Source organism: Sinohyriopsis cumingii, unplaced genomic scaffold (assembly GCF_028554795.1).
Source record: "Sinohyriopsis cumingii isolate HCF-2022 unplaced genomic scaffold, ASM2855479v2 utg001339l, whole genome shotgun sequence".
NCBI classification, from domain to species: domain Eukaryota; kingdom Metazoa; phylum Mollusca; class Bivalvia; order Unionida; family Unionidae; genus Sinohyriopsis; species Sinohyriopsis cumingii.
The window spans coordinates 1,177,391-1,204,247 of NW_028315985.1; the positions used below are offsets into that span (position 1 = coordinate 1,177,391).

Sequence of the window (26,857 nt, forward strand, 5' to 3'; positions counted from 1 at the left end):
TGAAGTTGACAATTCACTTCACGTGGAATTGTTGAACCTGATTAACAAAGTGTTACCGAGATATCATGGATACAGAGGGACGTAACCAAATAAGCTGCACTATTCTCAATGTTGGAACACTGACACTAGAAACTGGTAAGTAATAAGTAAGTCATATATACAAATGTATTTGCTATTAAAAGCCAATCAGTAGATACAAATTTACCGCTTGATATTGTTCTACCTTTTAAGCCAGATGATTTAGTTTCAAAAGGGTTTAGATTTTTAATATCCTTCAACTCTTTTGTTATTTTGATGTCTGACACGCTTAACGGAATCTGTGAATCAATATTCTCATACTCTGAATGCATATAATTTTAATACTTATGTATATGTATCCTAAAGGCACGTGTTTTAGTAATACACAGAAATCGATAAATATACATACATCGACAAATCCATAAAGTACACATATAAGCCGCAAACGGACCGTTTGTTTTTGATAAAACAATGTTCCGAGTGGCAATTAGGCAAGTACTATTAGGCAAAGTTCCCATCCGTAACACAATAATATATACTGTTTTGAGATTCTCAAAAATGACGCAAGCGTCATACACAAAAGCAGCATACAGCTACAGTTCACTTAGGAACATTTAACAATTCATTGTATAAAAATTCATCAAATATAGTTTGCACAAAAGAAAATGATCGCATCATAACATGAACATGTCTGAATATACGTACAGCATATTTCTTCACGATTCACTTTCAGTAGAAGATACAAATAGGGAAAACAAATCACAAACGTGAAAAAAGAAAAAGAGTTTAAATTATAAAGGAAACTGGGAAAGGACTAACACGTCCGGTGAAGAGCAAAATACAAATATAACTACCACAAATATATATAAGCATATTTTATGAAATGAGAGAGTCCACATAAACATTTGGTTCTATTGCACAAAAACAAAACACATATACAAGAACATGTAATCTAGTGGATGGCAATAATTATGTACAATAATAAATTGATAGCGACTGCGACTGCGAGGTAACTAGCAGTGGAGACATCGGGTGTTTTTCTTGGGGAGTTTACCGATTTTGATACCAAAGAAGACTGCTGACAATGGCAACGACTTGGCATCTTTTCTTTAAATACATGAAAAAAGATAATAGACCGTCACATCGATACCGCGAATCACTTCGCTGAGAACCTAAATAAGCTGTGTTATTCTATCACGTGAAGTGTATATTTGCTATCAAATTAAATAAGGTACGAATATCACCATAGTTGCAACTGCAAGGTTTACCTGCAAAACCTCTTGTGATAACTATTGTGTTATTGAAGCAATCCATTGTGTTTGACAAACAAGCGCTGTTTCAAATATTGCATTACTTAAGTCATTAGAGTACATATTAATCAGTAATATGTCTACAAATTTGTAAATATGACCTTTGAAGACAAAGAGATCAAACGAAAGGTATACTCGATGCACGAAAAGCTTTGCATTGTAAATAGGTTCATAATAAAGGAGCGATATCAAATGTTTGTAGTGAACTCTATATGGCCGAGTTCGATGATGGATTTAAAGGAAATGTATGAAGAAAAGCAAAGCTTTATCGTTATAGAGCTTTTGACTCACAGTTAATTAAAATTCGATTATCAATCGATAATTCAATAATATAACCTGAAACCCCTCTTCCTTAGATTTAGTATAGGTCCATCGGTAAGTTGTGTACTATGGATGCTCTCAAACGCTGTTCGCGAGTTATCAAGACAGAGGTTTTTGGTTGAACATAGAAATAATATTATTGAATAATCTTTGCTCCATCAATGATTTGTATTTACTATTGTATACAAATTGCACATAGTCTGGAATTCCGCTATCCAAGATTCATTACCACATTGTACTTCAATCCATGTGACCTTATTTTGAACATATCTCGTTCTTTTAGAGTCCGTATATATCTATTTATATTCGCTAAAATACTGAAATTTGCATGCAATAAGCAGCGTGAAAGTCTTGAGCGAACTTTATATTTACGAATATTTGGTTTAAAAACAACCAAAGTCCGTTACATTTTTATTTGAAGCTACATTCCCATCATAAAATTACTTCGTCCTTCCTGTGCCCAACCATCGTCATCATATCAAAACGTACAAAGAGAGAAAACGTGGCTTAGAAGGATGCAGTCTTTCCACCCCATATTATTATGTTCGAAAAAATTATATTTGAGCAAATTAGAATCTGTAGCCATCCATGTCATTCAGAGTGATTATTAATGACCAAAAGTTTGCACGTTTATGATGACAATGTTATGAAAATTTTCCTCTTTAAGGTATGTCATTTTCTTCGTGAAAAGGTTGTCTCACACACCCACATTGATCCGAATGGAACAACTTAAGATATATTAGTATTAAAGCCAGAAAACAAATAAGCATACACTTCGTTTTTATAAACAGATGACCTTGAAGGGTTTACACCATTACAAAACAAGCAAACAAAAATTGTTTTAAACGTTTCGGAAAGCTTCTATATTCATGTGTCATATCTGGTCTTTCGGTCAATATACTCTTCAGAACAGTTTATTATAGCGTTTCATTATTATGAGTTGCATTCTGATAGACTAGCATGTGAAGCTAAGAGTAAGTCGCTTTTATGTTGCAAGCAGAGAATATTTCAAGTGATTCGTTCATGAATAATAGAATATTTCAAGTGATTCGTTTCAGAATCTGATTACACCGGTCTACGATTTTGTAGGAGTCGTCTGTTTCAGAGCTAAATTGTGTTATTTAATGCGGAGTTTGATATGCTAAATTCAAATATGACAATTAATCTGTTACTGATTTTAAGATGTTTAAGTTTTTACATGTTACGTCTATATATATATATATATATATATATATATATATATATATATATATATATATATATAATAGATAGTAGAGTTTTAATCATTACTTGTAAACTCTGATCTTTTCATTTGTTTACGGTTGCTTTACATGATAATATTTCACCTGTCCTGTTTATGTAACACTTTAAAAACAGCCAAAAGGTATATAAATAAAAACTATTGTGACACAAAAGGCAAACATCTATTGTGCATATAAAAGTACAAAGGTTAGTCTTTATTCAGTGCCTTTCGGCCCTTCTTGGCTCGTCTCTTCTATTCATTAAATAGAGCATCTTTTGTCACTGTCCAGCAATAGTCTGCAAGCACTGATAGGCTCCGTCTGCCCCGATAGCTTGTTTACATTGTTGCAATGTCCTGGTGAAAGCGGTCTCCGGGCTTGTCGCTCACTGCTCCGCGTTTCGGCAGAGAAAATCTAGATAAAACCTATGGTATGCCTTGATGAGGTTTTCCACCAACTCCCTGTAGTTGTATATCTTGTTGTTTCCGAGCAAATATGTTGTCACTAACTTGTTGGTTTTCCATGCCGTCGTGTCCTTGCCACGCAGGGTACGGTCAAATGCATCATCTCGATGTTCACGAATCTTAGGACCAACAAAGACAACATCCTTTATCTTAGCCTCACTTAACATTGGGTGTTTTCCACGGAGGTACTTGAAAGCTGATTGCGTTTTATCCATGGCCTTGACAAAGTTCTTCATCAAAGGATTATTTTCAAATAGGTCACAAAGCCTGACTGAAGAGACGGTCGTAAGATTTTGTCTACATCTATTACATGACAATAGCTTATTCATAATAATGAAGCGGTCTCTGCTGCTGGATCATTCAGTGAGTTTTAGTACTCTACTAGGTAGGCTGAATGTGCTTCATGAACTATGTGGGATTCTCCTTAGCAGCTTTATAAATCTGCTCATGAATAATGAGGTTGTTGTAAATTCAAATAGTTTAGCCTAATATGGTTCTGTCGCAGCGTTGCGCGACTGGTCTCGGACATTTAATATACAACTTAGAACACGTTTGAATTCTTGTTGTGGAATTGTGTGTTTGTCAAGCAATAAACGCAAGGACTTATCAACATGTACTAATGTAGGAGATAACGGTGTTGTTAGGTTGGATTAGGTGCCATGCATTAGCTGGGTTCCATTTCTCGTTCGTAGATTTCTCTTAGTAAGAAAGATCTGGAGGGTTAGGTACTGATTCCTTGAGATAGCATATGACGCATATGTGATCCGATGGAAGTTCGTATATCCTGCCTGTTGAACAAGGTAAATATTTCTGTGCGCTTTACCGGTAGTCCCAACATTTTTGGAGTTGAAAGTCGCAATGCACATTGCTTGCACAAACTTCAAGGTTGATGATATAACAAGATTTTGAATTTAGTTTTATAAATTGTTGCTAACAAACAGGGACAAATGTTGCAAATTGGAATATCTCTATAGTTTCTACGACAACTTATTTAGAATCATCTTTTCGTTTTTCGCTTGTTTACATCTATGTAAAGCTGAATGTTGTCATAGTTCGTTAAGACTATTGCATAATGTAGTATTAAGAGCGATGAATGTGCTATTTAAGACAGGTAATGAGGGTCCATCGTATCATGAATGTGTCGACATGCGATTGAATCTTGCTGACATTGTTAAAACAAAGGGGGTAAATGACTGAGAAGACGTCTAATAGATTTATTTTCTAAGAAAATGTAAACATAGAAACACATTCCATCATACCAGCAAATGCATGATGAAATCACTAATGTTAATTACCACTGCCAATAAATGCGCATATTATGAAAACCTGCACAAAACAAGGAATGCCTCCAACGTTAAGTGATCGATTCATGTTGTTTAGAACCATACTGGCGTTGGTCTTATCATCATTTGCCTTCAGATTATTACATATCACGATCACACATTCTCAGTCACACGAGGAATACTACTCTAAAAGTGAAATCAACCACACCTCCTTAGTCACATATGCATTATCTATATTTATCTGATTATCACTATCTCATGTTGTATGTATGTAGCCTTCACGGAATAATTATAATGTAGCAATGTTACACACTGGAACTGTACATATACATGACACTATTCTTTAAAAATGGTAGACAAGCAACAATAGTTTCCACACAGATTCAGTAATCATGTTACCATTAGTTAGGTTGACTCTGGTTTGGTTCAAAGAATGTAGTACAAAAATCAAAGAAAAAGGTAAGTCACTAAATTATGCACTATTCATCTTACCAAGATCTTGAGCAGAACTAAAATAGTGTACGTTTTATTTTGTCTGCAGTAAATCCCTCATGTAATAATGTAACAATACTAATGTATATTATGTAATATGTTGTGTGTTGAACTGATTATACTTTATACTACAGCCGACATTGATCCATATGGTATTGCTGTGTCTGGAGACTTGATAATGATAATAGACTACAAAGCGGATAATGTCCATCTTTACCGACGTCATGATGGGAAGTTACTGGCTGTTACAGACAAACTGGAGTCACGGCCCCGTGGTATCTGTTTTATTAATGACACGGAAATTTGTGTGGCTCTCTCAAATGGTACAATAGACATCATGTTAGTACTATATACGGAGGACATAGGTTTGATAAAAAGGCACAGAAAATTAAATGTAAACACAATATTTGATGAATGTCATGGTGTTGTGATGATCATGGATCATGTTGCTGTCTGTGGTAGGACACATAACAGGACGATGTGCTGGTGTATCGTGACCATTAAAGATGGACGTGTTGAAAAAATGAACAAGATGTTTAAAGGGTACAGGAGTTACCTGGCAGCGAAAGATAATATGATTTATATTTCGTGTGATGCTGGTCGTGTTGACTCTCCTGAAGACACTGGTGTATATGGATATGATATTCAGATTCCCAGTAAAGAGGCATTTATATATAAACATAAGGAATTGGACTTTCCCACTGGTATAACTGTGGATCCGCAGGGATTTTTATTTGTGTGCAATTTCCATCCTCCTTGTATTCATCATCTTAATGACAGATGTGAGCTAGTGAATATATACAGGGAGGAAATACCACGTTATCCCTATGACATATTCTGGGACCATGGACTTTTGTTTGTCACAAGCAAGATGAGTAATTTAATCACTAAATATGAACCACAGTATTCACGTCAAGGTAGTTACTGTATTTCTTATGTTATTGTCATCAACATATATACCTCACAATTATAGTTTTTTTTTTAAATACGGATTCTAACGTTAAAGGATATACAATAAAAGTTAAAATTATATCAAAATGGAAATCATAATTTATAATCATTTTCCTGATTAAACTGTTCGTCAACATTGTCTTATATGAATGCACCATTAATGATTTAAGAAACGTATACATAAACTAATATGTATTATTATAGTACTAGTACATATGTATATATAACTACGTTAATTCCTTATTGTTAAGTATTTGTGCACTTTTTTATTATCACATGGCTTATACCAGTCAGTAGCTTACAATGAGTCACCCAAAAGTAGGACGATCATATATTGTCTACTAGGCAGCGCTTTCATTATAAATATCATATGACACAACATTCCATCCATTTTACTCATGAACCTGGTCAATATAAATCAATGTATAACAACTGTCAATGTACTGAAGAATTGATTTTGTTACATGCATTTATTTTTGTGCTAGAATACCAATTACGTATTATATACATCGAGCTAATACAATACACTGAAAGATCACCATTGTAAGGTACGTGTCTTGATATTGCAAAATCACACCTGTATTTTGTACAAAATACCTTCATGATTTATGCTTCTATGCAAACACTGATGGTGATCCTGTCAAAAGCATTCAGCAATAGCGCATAGAACATTCATATAGTGATATACAGGGTCATGTTTCACAAAACCGTACAGGAGTAAGATGAGGAAATTTGATAGATTTTTTCTCAATCTGTAATTTGCTTAAGTCTTCAGTTAGTAAATATTTTAATTATACTCAATTATAGTAGCATGTATTCATGATATTGCTAAAACTGCGATAGATGTTATTTTTGTAGGAGATTACGAAGCACTCCAAGATGAAAGAAAACGAGCTGTAGTTGAAAAGGTATCTACAGCGATAAAGCAAGGAACTGTAAGTATATTTATTCCATATCTAATGAATGTATCGCATGTACTTCAACTTCGTTATATAACAATCATCTCCAATACGATCCGCACCAATATACATACCGTTTTCTATGTGATACCGACCGATGACACAACTTTAATGCATTTCAATCATTTCTACCCATCAGATCAAAGACTCTTCTAAAATATAACGAAGACATATACAACAAATGTAAAACTAATATGCGTGACCAAATAAGAGGATATGCTAAAATGCATAATTTGGTTGGAGTGCCAAAGTTAACGTTCTTCAGCATCATCTTTTATTCCAGCAAACTCGGATACAGAGATTCCGAATACTGAAACAACTTATGATACCAAATTGTATTTTTGATCACGCATTGTTGAGTAAAATGAAACATTGATGTTGAGAGGATGGAATTAGATTGTAATATTGACGTGAGTGAAGAATTAAAGCTGAAGGGAACACTCACTGAGACACTGATGATCTTTCATTTAATTCGTTTGTTTGAAAACGTACGAAGTTTAACAACAACAGATATGATTGGTAAATGCATTTACATAAACAATGTATTTGGAATATGCAATACCTGTTATGTATATATTGTTTTTGTATTGTTAGCTTCATTTTCGTTATCATTATATGTCATGAGGATTTATATTTTGTGGATGACCTTGGTCAGTATTTGAGTTAATGACCTACCTGGACAATCTTTTATTATTTTGGAAGAATTGTATTGCACAACTAATATTTCTCTATGATATTAGAATATATATTAAGAACATTATGAATCTGATTTCAACATGTTTACAAATGTTGAGTTTATGGTCCAGTATATTTTAATAGAATATCAATCTATTTTGAATTCATACTTGCTTTTAGAATTTACATATATGGTTTAAACGTGATAATTACATTATGTATCTCATCATCAGTTTCAATGGCATAACGTGTAATTGTGTTCCTTTTTAAGAATTAATTTCATTTAAATCATCCATTGGAACTACAGAGTGCTCATAGATTTCGGACACAAGCACTATTTTCGAATTATAGTGAATTCATTCAAGCATTATTGATGCTGTTGTTGTAATATATTAAGAATGTTGGCATTTTGAGATTATTGGCACATCACCCTCTTCAAAAATGGAATTCATTTGGATCACCACTATTTTGTTGTAAAGCTGCTAGGGCTATTTCGGATTTAATTCGCAATACTATAAGATCTTTTCAAATTTTCTTTTTGTATTGTATGACAAAATATGACTTGTTGAAATATGCAAATCGCTTTACTCTTTAAACTAGTACTTTACTCAATAAAAGACTATAACAATCTTTTGATGCAATTAAGAAGACTTAACAAAGTTGTTTCAATATTCCAAATCCATGCTTCACTTGCTAAAATAATTTGAATGGAATTGTAAAATTGTTATAGAAATTGAATAAATTTCAATGTATAGAATTAAGCAATTATGTAAAATGGAAAAAGACCAGGATCCTAATAGAACTTGATCGAATCTTTAATGCATCACCAGCCAGTGGCTAGTAAGGGATCTTTATATCGGTTTCGCTTTTATGTTTTCCATGTTCACTTGTAGGAGACGGAAGAGCTGATATATAGAAAAGGTTTTGAAACTGAAGAAGGTAATTTTACAATTGAAGTTTGAAGTACGATTTACCCATGCTATAGACAATCGTGAATTTGCTATAGACAATTATGAATTACGGTATGTTAGACGGACTTTCATTTTGACGCCTCATTTTTATCTTATATCCAAAAAATATTGGTTTTTCAAAATTAAAATATCGGTGAAGAAAAAAGAAAATAATACACAAACTTTCGGCATTAAATAGTGTATCATATGCGATCATGATTTTGCTATAGATAAACGGAAGTAAAAATAATCCAAATGTGATTTATTAAATTGAAATATGATATATTGAGAATGGTTAGTCTTGTAACTGCCTGCTTAGGAAGTAGTTAAGAACGATGCTCGTGCAATGAGCTAAAGTGTGCGGATCTAGTGCCTCCAGGTTACTCCATCAAGTCGTTTCCATGCAACTTCCGTGGAAGCGGAATTCATCGTCAAGAACTTCATGACCGAACGTTTTAACCAGTAGTGTCTTTATCTAGGTTTCATAATTTTATTTATGGTGTGGGTTACAGTCTCGATCCCTCATGACATGTGTTCATTACAGCAAGCGATCCAAGTATTATGTGCAGTATGTGGAGTATTGATCTGCGAAAATGAAGTTTTAAGTTAGGCCTATATTATTGTTCGATAATTTACGGCACAGAAAGCAATGAATAATGTATTTCATCACACTGTGCCTACTCATTATGGTATAGCTTAATGTTCTATAAAAATTATTTTATAATGAACATTAAAAAATTGCCGTGATCAAGCTTATGCGCAGGAAAAAATAGCAAAATGATATAATAATATGCAAGATAAAAATGAATTCTCTGACGCATAGTGACACATCTACTACACCAGAAATGTCCGAAATGTCAAGAGGGAGTTGCACAAATAAATCTGATGATGATGTGAGATACTACTTTTGAAGCAATGACGATATTCAAGAGCAAATCATGTTCATAGTATCGATATTAAACTAGAATAAAAATTGTTTTAGTCAGCATTACACATTTTACGAAATGATGAACGACAGGATCAACGTGAAGTACTGCAAGCACCAGATGAAATTACTAAAGACTATTGCAGAATATAAAGACCCCAAAATACTGAGGCGATTTACACGAGGTTTGACATTATTTGGGTACGTTCATCAGTTAAACAAAATTTCTTGTTCAGAAGTTATGCACAGTAATGAATCATTTGTGTTTATTAGAACGGAGTCCCTTCTGAATTATATTTTGTCTCATGCAGAAATGGAGTGAAGATTTTTAAATAGGCACAATTAAATTGACCCGCTTAAATGTTTAAGATTTTAATTACTTTTTCAACGACTGTCCCTACACATCGCCAAACAAAAGAATGTGTAGAGGAGCAATAATGCTACCAATCAGAATGCACACAAAGAACTATGCCAGGTCAACCGAAAACAATAGCTAAAAACAATATCGATGATGCTACCATCCGAACAACAAAACCATCGTCAGCCAAAACAACCAGTACCAAAATAATTTGCCAATGACTTAAACCACATATATGACAATTAAAACATGTTTTTACTACCAAACTACTCGAACGATAGGATACCACACACCCCAACGAACAAATATGCGACAGTGCACGACATATATACGACCTGTTTCTAAGAGAACCGATATGCGCGTGTTGCTAAAACATATTATGTAAATCTTGATATGGCAAATATAGACTATCTTCCACAAGGGCCACCCGACAAGCATTGCTAAATATATTTGTACATGATCTAAACTTTTGGATCCTTTTCTCTGATAGCCAGTTATGCATATTCGAACAGGAGAAGCGGGCCGGATATTCAGCAAAATCAATGGTGTCCGAAAACAGTTTAACAGATAACCTACATGTTTATATCGTTTGCACCACTCCTTACAATGAAAGACTGCTTTAAATAATTAAATGAGTTATGATCGAGAAATCAAACCACATATATATATATCATATTACCAAACCACATCAATTGTTTATCAGTGTATAACCTTCAATCGATTTGCTACAAAAAGAAATATTCTTCTAATAAATATTACTCAACTAATGCGTGACATCCAAGGAAACATAAATTGTGTTAATACTACACCAATATTTGATTAATGAATGATTCTTTTGCTTGCGAAATATGGCCAGCTACCTAGTGTAGATTACCAATTCCTAAAAGAGAACATTGAAAAGCTAAGAGCTTTTAGCTTTTTGCGTTACACTAAAATCACTATTGACAAGCAGATATATGAAGCCGCTAAGGAGAATGTACAGCTCTCATAAATTACTAAAATCACAGAACGTTCCTGCTGCAAAGAGTTCGTCGAAATTAGGAACAAGCTAATATTAAAGAATAAATGTTTACAATTTCTAAAGACCTTCTCTCTGGTCAACATACTAAACCCAAACTTCATCCGTGAGGATGCACTGTCGAATATCGATAAGCATGACAACACAACTTCATCAGCTAGCTCATCCTCGAGATACAAGTGTGATAAAGAACATCAAATGCAACCATCAACGGTTCATGAATATGTTTATATGTACCTTGCGACTGTGAGGAAGAGCGCCCCCAAAATATATGAGGTTGTTCCGATTCCGACATCACTGCTTCTTGAGGGCTCAGATTCAACATTGCCTTTATTACCCACGTCGCCCTAACGATTTAAAAATTTACTGCCTGTTTCTAACACCCGATACAAGACAAACATCGTAGGAAATGTTGCTCTATCCCAACCTGTCTATCACCTGGATTAAAAAGTATTTTTTCCGTAATGTACAGTCCAAATAACGCCTTCGTAATATTACTGAAACTCCGTATATTCGTTTACCTACGTCTGTCTAATTTAGATATTTGATAAATATTGTATTTCTCACCCTCAGTTAATGACTTATATGTGGCATTTGCCACATTAGACCATTACAATTTTCTTTGATATCTCCATCATGTAATTGTTATTCACTTTACAGCCTTGTTATCGTTCATGTGTTACTCAGGCAACATGCCACAAATTGTGTCCGTAAATGGAAAACATTGCATCACAGTTATTATATGATTTGATTTTCCACAACTAGCTATTCTCGAAACAGTACGATTCGTTCATTTCACTCAGTCTCTTTCAAGTACAATCGATTGCATCATGTGACTCCTGCATTGTATATAGATGGCACAAATAACTGCCCAAGTGAAGATGAATCAACCATCCAAAGCGTAGAGAGTTTCATCCCCAGTGTAGTCTTGGATGACATGTAACAAGCTGCAGATAAATGATGATAAAACTGAAACCATCCTGATCAATACACAACGATTTTCTCGTGTATACTCTTTGATTCAAATAACATGACGTTAAAATCGCCAGTATGGATCGTGGGTATAACTCTCAACAGCAAACTCTCATTATACTAATATGAACACCTTCTATGTTTTATATCTGGAGCTGAGATGACTCAGCTGATGTCATGGACACGCTTGTGTTTTCCTTATTAGTTTTAAGACTGGAATACTGCGGTTTACCTCGTTTATCTTAGTACCTACTACATAAACTCCAAAAGGATTCAAACACATCTGCTAGGATTCTCCTCAGATTTCAAATAAGTAAGTGCATCTCCCCTTGATCTTTATCCTCCATTGGCTACCCAAATAATCCAGAATCAAACACAAAATCTATTCACTATCGTACATTTCATTGGTTCCAGTTCAATACACCTATCTGGCCTCACCATGTCTACAAATGTACACTCCTAATCCGACCCTCGTATTATCATTGTTCAAGAACATCATGCAAACCACATTTATTAGCGTACCAAGCTCCATCTACGTGTGACGATATAGTGTCCATTGATTAAAGCCACACGGTCCATATTATCTCATTCAAGAGGGATCTTACAAATCATCTGTTCAACTACAAGAAAAGACATAAACTATTGATAATGTATGCATCATTAATTACTGCGAACACGTTGGTTTTTGTAATTGCATGTTACATGGAGTTTTTGATTGTGTCGTTGCATGTGTTTTTATGTCCTCTCCAATATTTAAAGTGTTTAAAGCGTCTAACAATTTTCGCTGTACAACGTATTATTATTATTATTATTATTATCAGTATTATTATTATTATTAAGCTCTCTTAAAGTTCATCATTATTCGTATATCCTAGAGATGAGCCTAATGTAACAACGATTTCATTTTCCTGCTAACAGTGTTGCCTCCTGAAATACTCAATATGGATGACAGGTTTCAAAAGCTATACAGAGAAGTACTTGCAACTGGAAAGGAAAAGGTCTACAACATTAGAGTGATGATTGTAGGGAATCAAGGTGTGGGAAAAACTTCTCTCACCCAACGCTTGCTTGGATTTCAAGTCAAAGAACACGAGACTGTATCAACAGAGGGGATTGAGGTGCATAGCAGGTGCTGTCAAATAGACCATGCCACAGGAGAGTGGACAAGAAAATTGAAGACAGGTTTGTTGTTGATCTTTTAGTACAGGATCAATAATAACAAAAAGATTGATGTTGGATGCACTTATTCACGTTTATACCATACGAGATTATACAATGAACACAAACTAAAACTTTAAGTGCAACATTAAGAATTAGATATCTTAAAAACAATACATGCACTAATGTATTATAGAGACATTGTTTAAATGTGCTCGACAAGCTTTTAATTGATTTTAAATTGATCTAATTTATACATCTATATCCACCTGCTTAATAGCTCTCGTGCCAACGCTACACATTACTTGTGTATTGATTTCTTCACTATACTGAAACGTTTGTTATAACTATTTATCACTTTATATGTATTGGAAGTTTTCATTAGGGTATTGTGCATCAGATACGACGATTACACACTGTTATATTTAATTGCTTTGAAGTGTAATTGCATAACTTTATTCCATGACATTTTGCCAGAGAAAAGCAGAATGGAGGCAAATGATGACTAATTTATCATCATACAACAAGCACAATGTACCGTATATCGTCATATTGTTGTTGTTGTTTTTGTTCTAGGGTTTAACGCCATTTTTTAGCACATGATAGGCTATACATGGCGGCCAGTATAACTGGTGGAGGAAGAACCCTGGAAAACCCAGGGAAGAACCACCGACCCACGAGAAGCTACTGGCAGGCTTTCCCACATATCCACGCTAGCCGAACCTTGGACTCGAACCCACGCAGACAGAGGTGAGATGGCAGTGATCCGGAACGGTGAGCGCTTTAGACCACTCGGCCACTCGGGGCCCCTTCGTCATATTGTAAATCATACAGTACACTCAATCCGTTTTAAAGACTTCCCACTGACTTTAGTGGACGGTGGATTAAGTAGTCCCTAAGATTAGAGCAAATACAAGTCAAAGATAAATCCACTCAATGAAGAGAAGTCCGAAACAAATTGTATTACAGATGTAGTGGGTTTCATTACGCTCCTAGCCGAATCTACGCGTTGGTACAATAAACAATCACATTGAAAAACACCAACACCGAACAAGTCTACCACTGCAGGTGTCAATTTCATAAATTTACATATACATACTACACGCTGATCAAATGTAGTATGGTATTTACCAGTAGCCTAGTTGGGAATATATATAATTGAAACATTAAACAAAAAGAAGTTTTAAATTTCGTTGTTACCTTAGTATCATTGGCCCTAATGAAGCGTACATGTGAAAAATGTGCATAGCTACTATGTACATCTCTATATAGGGCCAACAACAATATTTCATGACAATGCATACATGTACCAACATCTTTAATGTCTCAATTCAAATTGTTATTCCACCAGACGACTTAGATATCGAATATGCGCGATTGACAAAACCATCCTCCACACACATGGACTGGAAGACCTTTAACGAAATACATCTGAGATTTGTACAGCGTAATGACAGTTTGGTCTAATTGGATCTAGCATCTATGGCGATTTTTCAACAGGCGGAACATGGCATACGATGTCACATCTGGCATTGCACAAGACATGCATAATAGTTTGTCTCCAGATCTGTCCACACCTTAAAAAGAGCTTAACAATATACGAACGCCGTGACAGCAGCCACATATTTACAACTGGTGGAACAAGATGCAGTGCTCTCCACCACCACTTTTGTTAAGACCAAAATAGTGGCCTAGCCATGGTCAGAAAATCTGTGTCGTCTAATCTATTCTTTAAATGTCAGGTTTATGATAAGCTAATAACAAACAAATAAATACCTTTCATCACAATCTCATTTACAGTGGAGGAATCTTCAGGGTAATGAACCAAATGTAGCACTTGGATGCCACTATGACAAAAGCAATCTTAGACAACCTCTTACCATCAAACATCCGGATCATTGTCATCTCACCTCTGTCTGCGTGGGTTCGAGTCTAGGATTCGGCCAATGTGGGTATGTGAGAAAGCTTACCAGTAGCTTCTCGTGGGTCGATGGTTCTTCCTCCACCATTAATACTGGCCGCTATACATAACCTATCGTGTGCTGAAAAAGGCGTTTAACCCTACAGCAACAACAACAACTATCAAAAGTCAGTTCTCCCGAATAAATATCAGATGGGTGATCATTGTCGACAGCATTTCTGTCCCCAACACCTCTCTATCTCAGAAAATGACACATATGTCAGGCCTTTATTACCATATTGTTATAGTTCGCTCGTTAATGTGCCAATTACAAATGATTGTCTAACCTGAGACAAAGAAAAATGTGGAGCAACGACTTAATCAACCTAGCAACACAAATCTCCACAAAAATCGAAATAGGCACTCCTCTCCTCAAGCAAGCACGACAACAACTGTCTCATTCCAACTCTGGTCTGCTGAACCTGCACATCATTATCATATGTTGGGAACAAACAGTTTTCACAACCTGCATCTTTGAAATCATTCAAGTAAGATGGCCTACTCCTTTAAAAACATAAAAATCAAATGAAACATCTTCGCACAATGGTGTCACCAAGAACAAATTATACCACTGCAGGCCACAATATCTTATATAACTATGTTCCTACTATATATGTTCGATGGGAAACAGTCAGCACAAATCACAATCAGAGGCTGTCGTTGTATATTCATTGAAACCCTACACAGAAAAGGAAAAGAGGATATCGGACAAATTATATACCTACCAGATCTTCTGTCCAATTTCGGATTGCACACGTCCGTTGAAGGTGGCTTTTTGCCGATAGGGAAATATATAATGGGTATTAACTTGGTTTAACAAGACACCATGTGAACTAATCTCGAGACCCTCGTTGGTATATCCATCATGTAAGAATTGCTGCCTTGCTGCATTAGCGAGGGAGAGGCATACATTTAGAAGTACAAGCTCTGTCAGTGAATCCAAAATACACGCATCTCCGACACGAATAGTCATATATTACATCTGATAAAATATGTTATCTAATTGGCACTGTCCATGCCATGGGACGGAGGTCCCGGTCCACGTCAAGAGTTTTCATATCCGATAATTTTCCTCCTGAGAGGTTGGACTTGACCTGATGGGACCTATATCCGTGTTAAAACATGTTACGATTTTTGAATGTTTGACAGCTATAATAGAACATGGCTTCATATCTTCCACAAGATGTTTTCCCTTTTGAAATTGCTAACTACCATAAAGTGTCTAGTCACCAGTAGCATATTGGTGAATATATAACCTATGTCTAGACATTGTTCTGCATATATTACAGGAATGGAGATAGTCTCTCTGCGGTTAGTTGAAGTCTTTAATAATATATATCCAATCAAACTACTTAACCCATTTTGGAGCCTCCTCGCAGATGCACTCATACAAAGTATACCTTCCAACCAAGTAATAACAAGGATTCACGGGATTTGGCCCCAACCCCATTGTCAAGATGAGATTACTATGTTCAGTTGCTACATATGTGAGCCGATAACATTTTACTTTAGCCATAGCTTGGAAAGCTTGATTGCTTTGTTGTAGTAGTTATCCTAAGGTAATACAGTTGGGTAGGTATTATGGGAGAGGCATACTTTATTACAAATAAAATAAGCATGTGTTGAAGCGTTAAATCATCGTTCCGAGCACGAACACAAACCATAAATATTGGACATTCGTAGACTTTTATGATGCTACGATCATACCGTGTTTCACAGTACTTAACAGTATATAACATTTTATCATCCTTATACACAAAGAAGCACACATTGTTCTTTCGTAAAGCATATGTGTTGAATTAATACTTCAGATACCGCACGTGATCTCTAAAGTGCAATGCTATGTAATGAAATTAAATTAGAACTAATATAGTATATAATAATCCATTCATATAATTATACATGAGTAAATTAATTACTGCAGTTATAGAGAATCATTACCAATTTGTAGAATATGAAATGAATAGAAAATATATATTTCTGAATATCGCTTTCATGGCAATGGATTCGACGTTAAGGACAATAATGTGCCATCTATAGTATGTTGCGATATTTCAGCTGTATTCTCCAAATATGTAATGTTCCTATTTTACAGATGAACTTGTCTTGAATGATCAGCGAATAGCCAGCATACTACACAAATATACAAGCTTCCAAAACAAACAAGATGGGAAAGAGACTGACGCTGAAGATGGTATATCCCCTACAAAAAAGCAAAGGCATGACCTGCATAGTGAAGAAACAGTACCTTCACCTTTGCATGAAGGCCCAGACCAACATTCAAAAATAACTGAAACTAGTCCAATTTCAAAAGAAGGTAGCCATTTTGCAGAATCGATAGGTGACGTAACAATAAACCAAATCGAGCAAACAGGAAATGGACTAAACGATTCAACGAGAGCTTATCCCGAAGAAATTAAGAATTTTCTGGAACGGGCACAATCTTTGCCCTTCCCAAGAAGTAATCATCTGATATTTCACTCCTTGATTTTGCTGGCCAATCCCTTTTCTACACAACCCATCAGGTCTTTATGTCCTGGAGAACGTTATACCTACTGGTGACGGACATGAGCCTGCCATTGACAGATGCAGTTGAGGAAGGGGAATATCGCATTGATTTGAGTGGGAAGAAAGCCTGCAATATACAGGGTAAGACCTAAGTAATGATTTACAAGTATCGAGATCTCCAATTTGATATAAAACAGTTTTAAAGGCAAATGTTCATTACACCACTTTTAAAAAAATGATATAAGCAAAGTATAAAATGCTGCTGAGAATACTATTCATAAAATTATCATAAAAATAAAAATATTGCGTCCTTTTATTGTATTACTTAATTACTCTTTCGCTGCATTGTTTATTAGTATTACTATAATAATAATACTAATAATAATAATAATAATAATCAGTATCATCATCATCATAATAATAATAATACCAACAATAATAATAATAATAATACGTACAGCATTAATAATAATATATTTAGTAGTAGTAGTAGTATTCCTTGCTACTGTAATATATTATGCCCAAATATTAAACTTTTTTTCAGAATACGTTACTTATTGGCTTAATTCAGTTCATTCTCACGCTCTCATACCCGAGGATTATAGGATGAGGAGGGAAGAAAACAAAACTGGAAGCGGAGAAATTAGCGGAGGTGTACAAACAACAAGGAAACATCCATTTGTAATACTTGTAGGAACGCACTCAGATAAAATTCCTAAGGTAGAAAAAATCCCTTATATAAAGCATAATCTGGATTAATATATGTTGTGCTTTGCAATCTATTAGCAAGAACGAACATGTAGTCATACCTAGTCATCAGTGACTAAAAATTGCTCCATGACTTTGATGAAAATTGTGATAAAATAATGATTGCCAATACAATATGGCATACAGGCCAAATAACACAATCTTTATTTAAAATATTACAAGTATATGAATGAGTTTTGGTCTGGTAACACAAATAATACTTAAAATATAACCGATGTTAAAGTAATACCAATATTAATCCAAACTTACAAAATATCAAGATATGTTAGATATTTTAAAATAACACATCTATCTATTATATAAAGTAACAATGTCTAATTATAGCATGGTTTAATTAAGATCTAACCGGTACATTCAATGCACTTCCTATGGGAAGATGAACATTATGGGTGGCTTAAAGTTGTTATATTGTATTCTTTTTAATAGGATTTGCTAGAACAAAGGAAGATGTCATATTTTAATAATATTCGGATTGTCCTGAAGAACAGTCCCCTGATGTTTCATCTTGCTGATGAAGACTTTGCCATTAGCAGTTTAGGATCTGACCCCAACATAGATGCACTTAAGTCTAAAATATTCGATATAGCTCAAAAACAGATGTACTGGGGAGAAGAAATTCCCGCTCGATGGATACCCCTAGAGAGAGCACTCATAGAGTTGAAAAATAGAGGAATTCAGGTATTAGTTGATATATATTTTACATTACTGCATTAATTATTTGTTTTTCGTACAAAAATCATGCATTACGGGATGCAGTTGTAGCAAAAGCTCAGTGTATGATTTTTTTTTCAGTTTTCAGGCTAGAAATCAAGGCTTAATTTGTAATCAATTTACATATCTAACCAACATTTGCTGATCTCAATGGTGAACACGCACCCATTGATGTAAGAATTACTTAGTACACATTTCATGTATTTGATTACAAATGGGACCCGCCCAAAAAGACGTTCTTCGTGGGACACTTCCAGTGTCCTTGAACCAGATCTAAATAAAGGTATTTAACTTTCTTGGTAATGATCCTAATATTTAGCAGTCACTCGTAATGAAATATTAACTATGTAATATTTGTTTACAAAATGAAAACAACATCAATGTCCCTAGTCATGTATACAGTAATCTTGAGCTTGGACAATGTAGACACCTTAGTTGTACTAGTAACGTCAAATCCATATTAACTTTCCCAAATAATAATAACAAGGAACACCTTAGTTTTACTAGGAACGTCAAATCCATATTAACTTTCCCAAATAATAATAACAAGGAAAACCTTAATTTTACTAGCAACGTCAAATAAACCTTTACAACACTGTACCCCAGTCAAAAGAGTGTTAAAAAGTAAAGAAAAATGCTGTGTAATTGACTGTGTGCCGGATGTGACAGGACCTTGATGTTCATATCAGAAAGTTGGAAACGCATGGCTCATATACAGATAGGATTAGCATGCCATTTAATTTGTGTTTTCAAATTGAATTCCTTTTATTTGATTGCAGACAAAGACGTAAGTAATTTTACAATACAAAACAGGTCTGCATTTAAATGAATGTAATAGTACAATAACAAAGTACGAAAACCAAAACAAGGTTGGAAGTTTATTTTCTCAGAGAAACGCACGCTAACACAAAGGTGAAGGTAGATTGTCGTTTTTCACTTTACGCATTTGTGATGATTACAATTAGTTCGAATTAAAGTGTTAGAATAATGCACACGTTTTATTTCACAAGACTGGTTTCAGTGTCATTTATTTTTAAAGTTTGCAATGATACGCATTATTGACATGTTTATTACTGAATGGAAACCTTTCTCAAACATTATTCATTTAAGTGTACTGAGAAATTTTGTAAAGGAACTTTATGAAAATATTAAGATATTAAGAATAATATATTGAAGTTTGTCAACTTTGATCGCGGTTGTTTTCATGTCCAAAAGTATGGTACAATTATTTTGGCACTTTCTATAACGAAATGGCTTTCACACCGGCTTCTGTGTTATAAGCAAGATTATGAGATTTGTAGAAGTGAAATGTCCAGGTAGCGGTATTTACATTTTGATGTAACCGAAATATTATCAGAGATTTGTACATATGTATTTCACTGTCTTTGACTGCAGGTTATGGCCTATACTGACGTGAAAAGCATCAATGAGAAACTTCAAGTAAGAATTGAATTGCCTGAGGAATTTGATCTGTTTCTCAGGTTTGAACACGATATGGGAAACATCATATTCTTCAAGTAAGTACCGTTATTAATCCAAATAACCATACCTTTTAATTTTCCGGACACTATATTAAAAATCAATAATGTTTAGTACTATATGCCATTTACAGACCTTAGCAACACTCTTTAATACAAACAACAAAACCTACCCTAAATCATTAATTAGGAATGAAAGTTCAGAAATGATTTACTCTTACACAGAAACATATGAATATAACATATATAAACATCAGAAACCATTCAGTGACAATTAATTGTAAAGGAGTTGGTTTTAGTTCTTTATATTATTATAAATAATGATTATTCGCAGTGTGTAATGTTCCCTAATGATTATTCGCAGTGCATACTGTTCCCTAATGATTATTCGCAGTGTGTAATGTTCCCTAATGATTATTCGCAGTGTGTACTGTTCCCTAATGATTATTCGCAGTGTGTAATGTTCCCTAATGATTATTCGCACTGTGTAATGTTCCCTAATGATTATTCGCACTCTGTAATGTTCCCTAATGATTATTCGCACTGTGTAATGTTCCCTAATGATTAGGGGATTCACAGTGCTGACAATACGTCTTACGTGCTACGATCTTTTGGTGTGTATGTATATAACGCACACATATACAAAGCGCATACAGATTGTCTGGCAATAAGCATGTCTATGATAATTAACATCTCCTCAAAGATTACAGCAACGAACGTAGTGAAAGTATGATACTGACAGCACCATATAATCTCTTCACAGAATCAAAAGTAACTGATATTTTTTGTTTGGAATTGATTGGATTGTTACAGGTGTGTACACATATTTGCCCTGTTCAGATGATATGATTACTGTACATATTTGCAGGGATAAGTGGATTTTACTATAGCTAAATATTGATATTACTCCTTTAAATTGCTGGAGTTTAATACAAATTGATACGCAAGGAGAAAAGTATCACCGATCATTCTAGTTGCTCTATTGCATTGATCATCTTGTAAAAGCCTGATTGGCCCGAATTATAATGGCTTAATTTATGCCTATGATAATATAAGTTTCTAATTAGTTTGTTTGAGTGAACTGCACAGCACTATTAAATCGTTTGTTGTCGTAAATCGAAGAAATCAAGCAAATTTAGGTATCGTGCATTTTTACTTGGATATGTTTCCGTATATATAGGTATGTTATGGCTTAGAAGATATTTGATTTGAATACTTTTGACATGGGTAGGTTTATGTCTGTGTACGTTTTAATTTGCGACTTTCATAATATAAACATTGAAAAAACAAGACTGTCAAGTCTTTTTTTTAATTAATATTAAGGCTAGCATCGGTAAACAATTTTGTTACAATGCAGCGGATTTTTCAAAATTTTGTCGAATTGACAACTACTGGGAATAAAACTGTCGTTGCCATTTCGATTAGTCTTGGATTTCACCATTATAATAAATTACGATATATATGTACAATATTTACTGACGAATTTAGTTTGTTTGTCTATTACATTTCGGTCAACGGTCAAACCAAAGAGGTAAACTATGTTAGGTAACGCTATGTTAGGTGTTGCTCAAACATAAAAGTTAGGATACAAATACATTACAACAGCTGTCATGTAATACAAACTGCATGCAAATCTGATATTAAATGGAAGAGTGCTTGGTGCATAAATGGGATAAAAGACACCAACAGTCTTTCAATTTTGTTCACATGCCATTCACTGGGTTGACACTTTCTGCAATACTTCCAAGATCAATATAGCAAAAATTAAATTTATTTCTATATAGTATCATATCCTTCTGTATACAAACACATATAAAACTATTTCCAAATCTAGGTAGGTGCACCAAAACAATATATTGTACATAACGGATACGTCGATACTTTTGCCATAGCAATATTCGTATCAATGCATGCGGTGGAGAATCCGTACAAAACGATATTAATACTACAAGAGCTAATATATCAAATGAAGCACTCCTAACGGGCTTAAATAGTTGACTTTGAATCACTGCCAACGTCTAGATAGTATGCTTGAAACTATTTTTGCTGAGATGGATGACAACCAAGATATACACGTAAATAATAGTGCTACTGACTTTCCCTGTAAAGATGAAATGACCACGCAGCTGATATATGTATCAATAATGCATTGTATCATGAACTCTGTATCGTTAATCGTACCGATATGCGGCACATGTGTGTTGGTTTTACCTTAGCTGTAATCTAGCTTTATTTACAAGTATGCACACAGTGTAGCATATTTTACCTAGCCTAATTTCAGTTGGCTTAGAATCTTGCAGGTGCATCTGTAGATGAAAGATATATCACACTATATTCAGGACAAAGAGTTGTATTCATTAGCATCAAAAGAAATTGTGAGGAAAGTGAGAATATGCAATTTTTATTTTAATTTCAAACACTTGGATGAATGTTATTATCTGTTTCCATTTCTACCTGTACTGTACCATCCTGTGAATGATACAGAGGAAGAAATATGTTATGAAATGTCCATATATATATATATATATATATATATATATATATATATATATATATATATATATATATATATATATATATATATATATATATATAATACAAAACTGGGAGTCATTATTATGAAATTGGGACAGTGCGATAAACTAATATTTATTCAGTAGGGTTCTGACCTTCCCTTTATACATACAACCCCTACTCCTTGTATCCTCCTCCCCCCAGTATATGCAGAAAGAGTAATGACTGATGCTTAGAATTCATTTCTGATTATTGTGTAAAAGTTCAATATGTAATACCAGTAAATCATAATGAGGAATGGAATACAGAGTTTGGTTTGTTGCTATTTTGATATGATTTAAATTAAAATTTTAACAGACTTTGCGAACTGTTTGCATTCTAAACTATTGCACGGCATGGGCTAGATGGTTATCTGTTTTACCTCATGGTATCCTAATTGTAATACCAGCACTGAAAGGCTGAAAAAGAACGTCGTGCTTGATCCAGAGTGGCTCATCCAAGGAATCAGAATATGGATAACATCTGACCGGGTCATTAAGAAACATCCTGAACTCACAGAGCAATGGTTCGCTTTTAAGGACACTGGACGGCTAACAGGTACACTTATAGGTATGTCCAAATAGTAAGCAAACGTTTTCTAATGTAATGCGCTTAAATACATACATGGATATGACCAAAGCTATTTGTTTGCTGGATTATTGAAAACTTAGCTGTGTTGTCGCTGCAGAAACATAAGGTTCATTTTTGCCAGTGTCAAAATATAATTATTTATCTTTATTTCCATGTGAATTAAAGTTGACTTTGATGAGAAAGGGTAGTCTATGGGAAGGGATATGAGTCAATCTGCTATCATTAGGGTAAGCAGTTATGACTGGATAATGAAATACAGTAATGTCTGACTGGTTAATGACATAAATTATGTTCTGGTTGGATGATAAGGATGCCTACATAATTAGATGAATTGTGTTATGGACCTTTAGAACAAGCTCAGAGACGGGCACAATCCTCGGCAAACACCAAGGTTAATAATGAACAACTGGAAATGTATTCACAAAATAATGTTGAGACAGCTTAACTATTTTGCGTATCATTTATTTAATTAGCTTCTATGTGCATACGTTTTATGACAATCTAAATCATGCACATTGTATGCTAACTTAAATGTGAAAGTGTGCTCATTTTATCTTGCATTTAGCTATTAGACCAGAAAATGTTCTAGGACAGATTTCAAGGTCACTAAAACCTGATATTATAATGTGTCATGGATATGCGTAGGTCTTGTGTACATTATATTATTTCAGAAAAGCTTTGGTCATCACACTCTGAAATTCATCAACATAAACAACATCTTTTAGACGTAATGGAAGAACTCAGTATAATTGCGAAGCCACTGCAAAAGGAAGAAGTAAGTTGATACATGCTCTGTCTTTATTCCATGCTTAGAATTTACAAATACAATGACAAGCGTGCAATAACAAGTTTGTTTTACTTCGAATCATAACCTACACATTTGTTTGTAAGTTATAAAATATGAAGACTCTATCCGAGGTTTATGTCATTTTATGAGTATTTCTGTGCTAATCAAGGATGCTGATTTTTTTTAATTAATTTTTTTGGTATGTGTAATCATCGTCATGGTATGAATGACCTAATGCGACAATCATTATGGTAAATAAAACATCAAACTTTTAATATGAAGACAAGAATTTGTTTAGTATTTTCAGTTACAAATTATTGCATTCAGGTAATATAAGTATCGTCTATAAGTACAAACCATTCATTGTATATCTCAAACTTTCAAATTTTAGAATAGCTCAGCAAAATAAGGTTTTATTCAGCTGGGCTTCATTCTTTGTATATTTTCTTGATATAAAGCTACATGTCGTTATTATTTCTCTGCGGATTGAAGGACTCCTAACCATAATACTTGAATCATTAAATCCCGTTGACATTAATCGACCAAGACTAAGTAAACACTTCAAGAAAGGCAGTCTCAAAGCTGGAAGACATGGTAAAATACTTCTGTAAAAATGTACAGTAAACAATGATTCGCTCACACCATGTGAGTTGTTTATTGCATTGTTGATATAATTATAAATAACATATTTTTGATTGACAATCACCGTAACCTATGTTACTACCACCGAATCAGACCCTCCCAGAAAGAGAAAAAAGCAATTTCTGTCCAGATATTATATAGACAAGGGGATTCAACTCTTACATATTAATTCCACTTTCCTCATGATTGGTGGCCGTTAGCGATTCTTCTGAGATGCAACAGTTTTTAATTTCGCTGCCATATGCAAAGATGTTCTCTAGACAATCCAGTCAAACTCTATGCAATGTATAGGGCACATACAGATCAGAATAACTGAAATTCAACGACTTTTTAAAGACAAGTTCTGAGTTTTAATGATGATTTACAGGATCAAATGCTTTTCATCAGTTATTAATTAAAACAAAATAAGCGAATGCAAAGTCAGTATAGGATAAAGTCAATGTAATGGGATATAAAGGGGAAAATTACATTCATACTAGTCATTGTAACTGCACCAATATATTAACCACTGCTCCTGACTTTTTGTACTTTCCCCGCCATTTGTAAGTCAGGTTATATCACTTGTTACGTTTCATTTTCTTTTCTTAAGGGTCCATTGAACAAAAATATTAGCGAGTGTTTCGTTCGCGTGTCTGCTGCATATGTCATTTTCTCAGCTGTTCAACCTGTTGGCAGTAACAGCTCCATGGATATGAACAGTTTCCAATCTTGCAGTTCGTACAGGCAGCGTATCATTGATTCGACAATATTGGTAAATCGTGCCCTGTGGGAGATTTCATCAACTGAGTGATTTATATTCACACCAACGCCAGTTTCATTTAATTTAAATATCAGTTACCTCTATAGGGAAAGTCAGTCTGTCGAGCTATAACAGGGTTCGACTGCTCAGCAACCTCTTTTCCCAATGTAATCAGTAAATGTATTTGATGTAGAAATCAAATGTTTATTAAATTGTTGTCTTAGATCAAACGTACCCGATACTATTATTAATAAACAATCCCACCCCTTACCGCAATGTATGTATCCTGTAAGTTTTCACACATGTCAAACACGGGGATGTAGGTTATAAACTGTGGCTACCTATATCAATTTGAAACGGGAAGTAACCTGCAAGAGTTGTTTCCTTTTGACAGACATTAGATTTACCATATTTCGGTGTTCACAGAACATTTTACCACAATATGCAATTTATGTATGGTTTTCTCAATGCCTGTAGTTAGTGAGTATGAATGTGTAACGATCAAAACAAGATACTCTTTGAAGTATCTGATTTAGTGTTTAATCACCTCACTTGCCATATGCTCATTATTATAATCTTAAAATATAATCTCACGATATGTTTATTCATGATAGATGACGTTATTTAATATTTTTACTTAGAATCACACATTTGAATTAAAAGCTGACAACCTGAACAATTCCTATTAAAAGTATTAGCTATTAAAATAAAACTTCAGGGTTAGATACTTTGGTGAAAATGTTATAATATATACTATTTATTTGTTCTGAAATATTATTGTATTGGACAAAATAACGATTATTGTATACCATAAGGTAACCAATGACCACAAAATCATATTTAAGTTTTCATAAACATAAATTAATACCTGCTATGCATTTGACCTGTCCAAACTAATTTTGCGAGTTTTGTGTAAAAAAGTTTTATGCATTTAAAATGGATTCCAGGACATTCTTCTAAGTTATATCAACGTACCCTTAACAACTCAGATATCGGGTTAAAATTGTATGTTCTGGAAAAGAAAT

General features: G+C 34.2%; 2 protein-coding genes across 4 annotated transcripts in view; both read left to right on the forward strand.

Annotated features, from left to right (window-relative positions):
* On the forward strand, positions 1 to 18,245 carry LOC149772622 (uncharacterized). 2 transcript variants are annotated; one of them, XM_089947557.1, is made up of 8 exons: positions 18 to 135; positions 4,047 to 4,154; positions 5,264 to 6,046; positions 6,939 to 7,015; positions 8,608 to 8,653; positions 12,856 to 13,119; positions 17,151 to 17,704; positions 18,108 to 18,245. In XM_089947557.1, exons 3-7 carry the CDS (start codon positions 5,308 to 5,310, stop codon positions 17,615 to 17,617), a joined length of 1,593 nt encoding a protein of 530 aa, XP_089803683.1. In that variant the 5' UTR covers positions 18 to 135; positions 4,047 to 4,154; positions 5,264 to 5,307; the 3' UTR covers positions 17,618 to 17,704; positions 18,108 to 18,245. The 2 variants fall into 2 exon arrangements, with proteins under 2 accessions (XP_089803682.1, XP_089803683.1); XM_089947556.1 differs by lacking the exon at positions 4,047 to 4,154 and having other exon boundaries at positions 1 to 135.
* The window catches only part of LOC149772623 (uncharacterized), a 13,897-nt gene continuing 5,153 nt past the window's right edge, over positions 18,114 to 26,857 (forward strand). The window contains exons 1-5 of one of the 2 annotated variants that reach the window (XM_089947554.1): positions 18,114 to 18,283; positions 18,758 to 19,009; positions 20,438 to 20,559; positions 23,483 to 23,643; positions 24,336 to 24,439. In XM_089947554.1, the coding sequence (XP_089803680.1) occupies positions 18,170 to 18,283; positions 18,758 to 19,009; positions 20,438 to 20,559; positions 23,483 to 23,643; positions 24,336 to 24,439 (753 nt within the window). In that variant the 5' untranslated portion in view covers positions 18,114 to 18,169. The remainder of the gene's footprint in view (positions 18,284 to 18,757; positions 19,010 to 20,437; positions 20,560 to 23,482; positions 23,644 to 24,335; positions 24,440 to 26,857) is intronic. The other variant, XM_089947555.1, reaches the window with a different exon arrangement.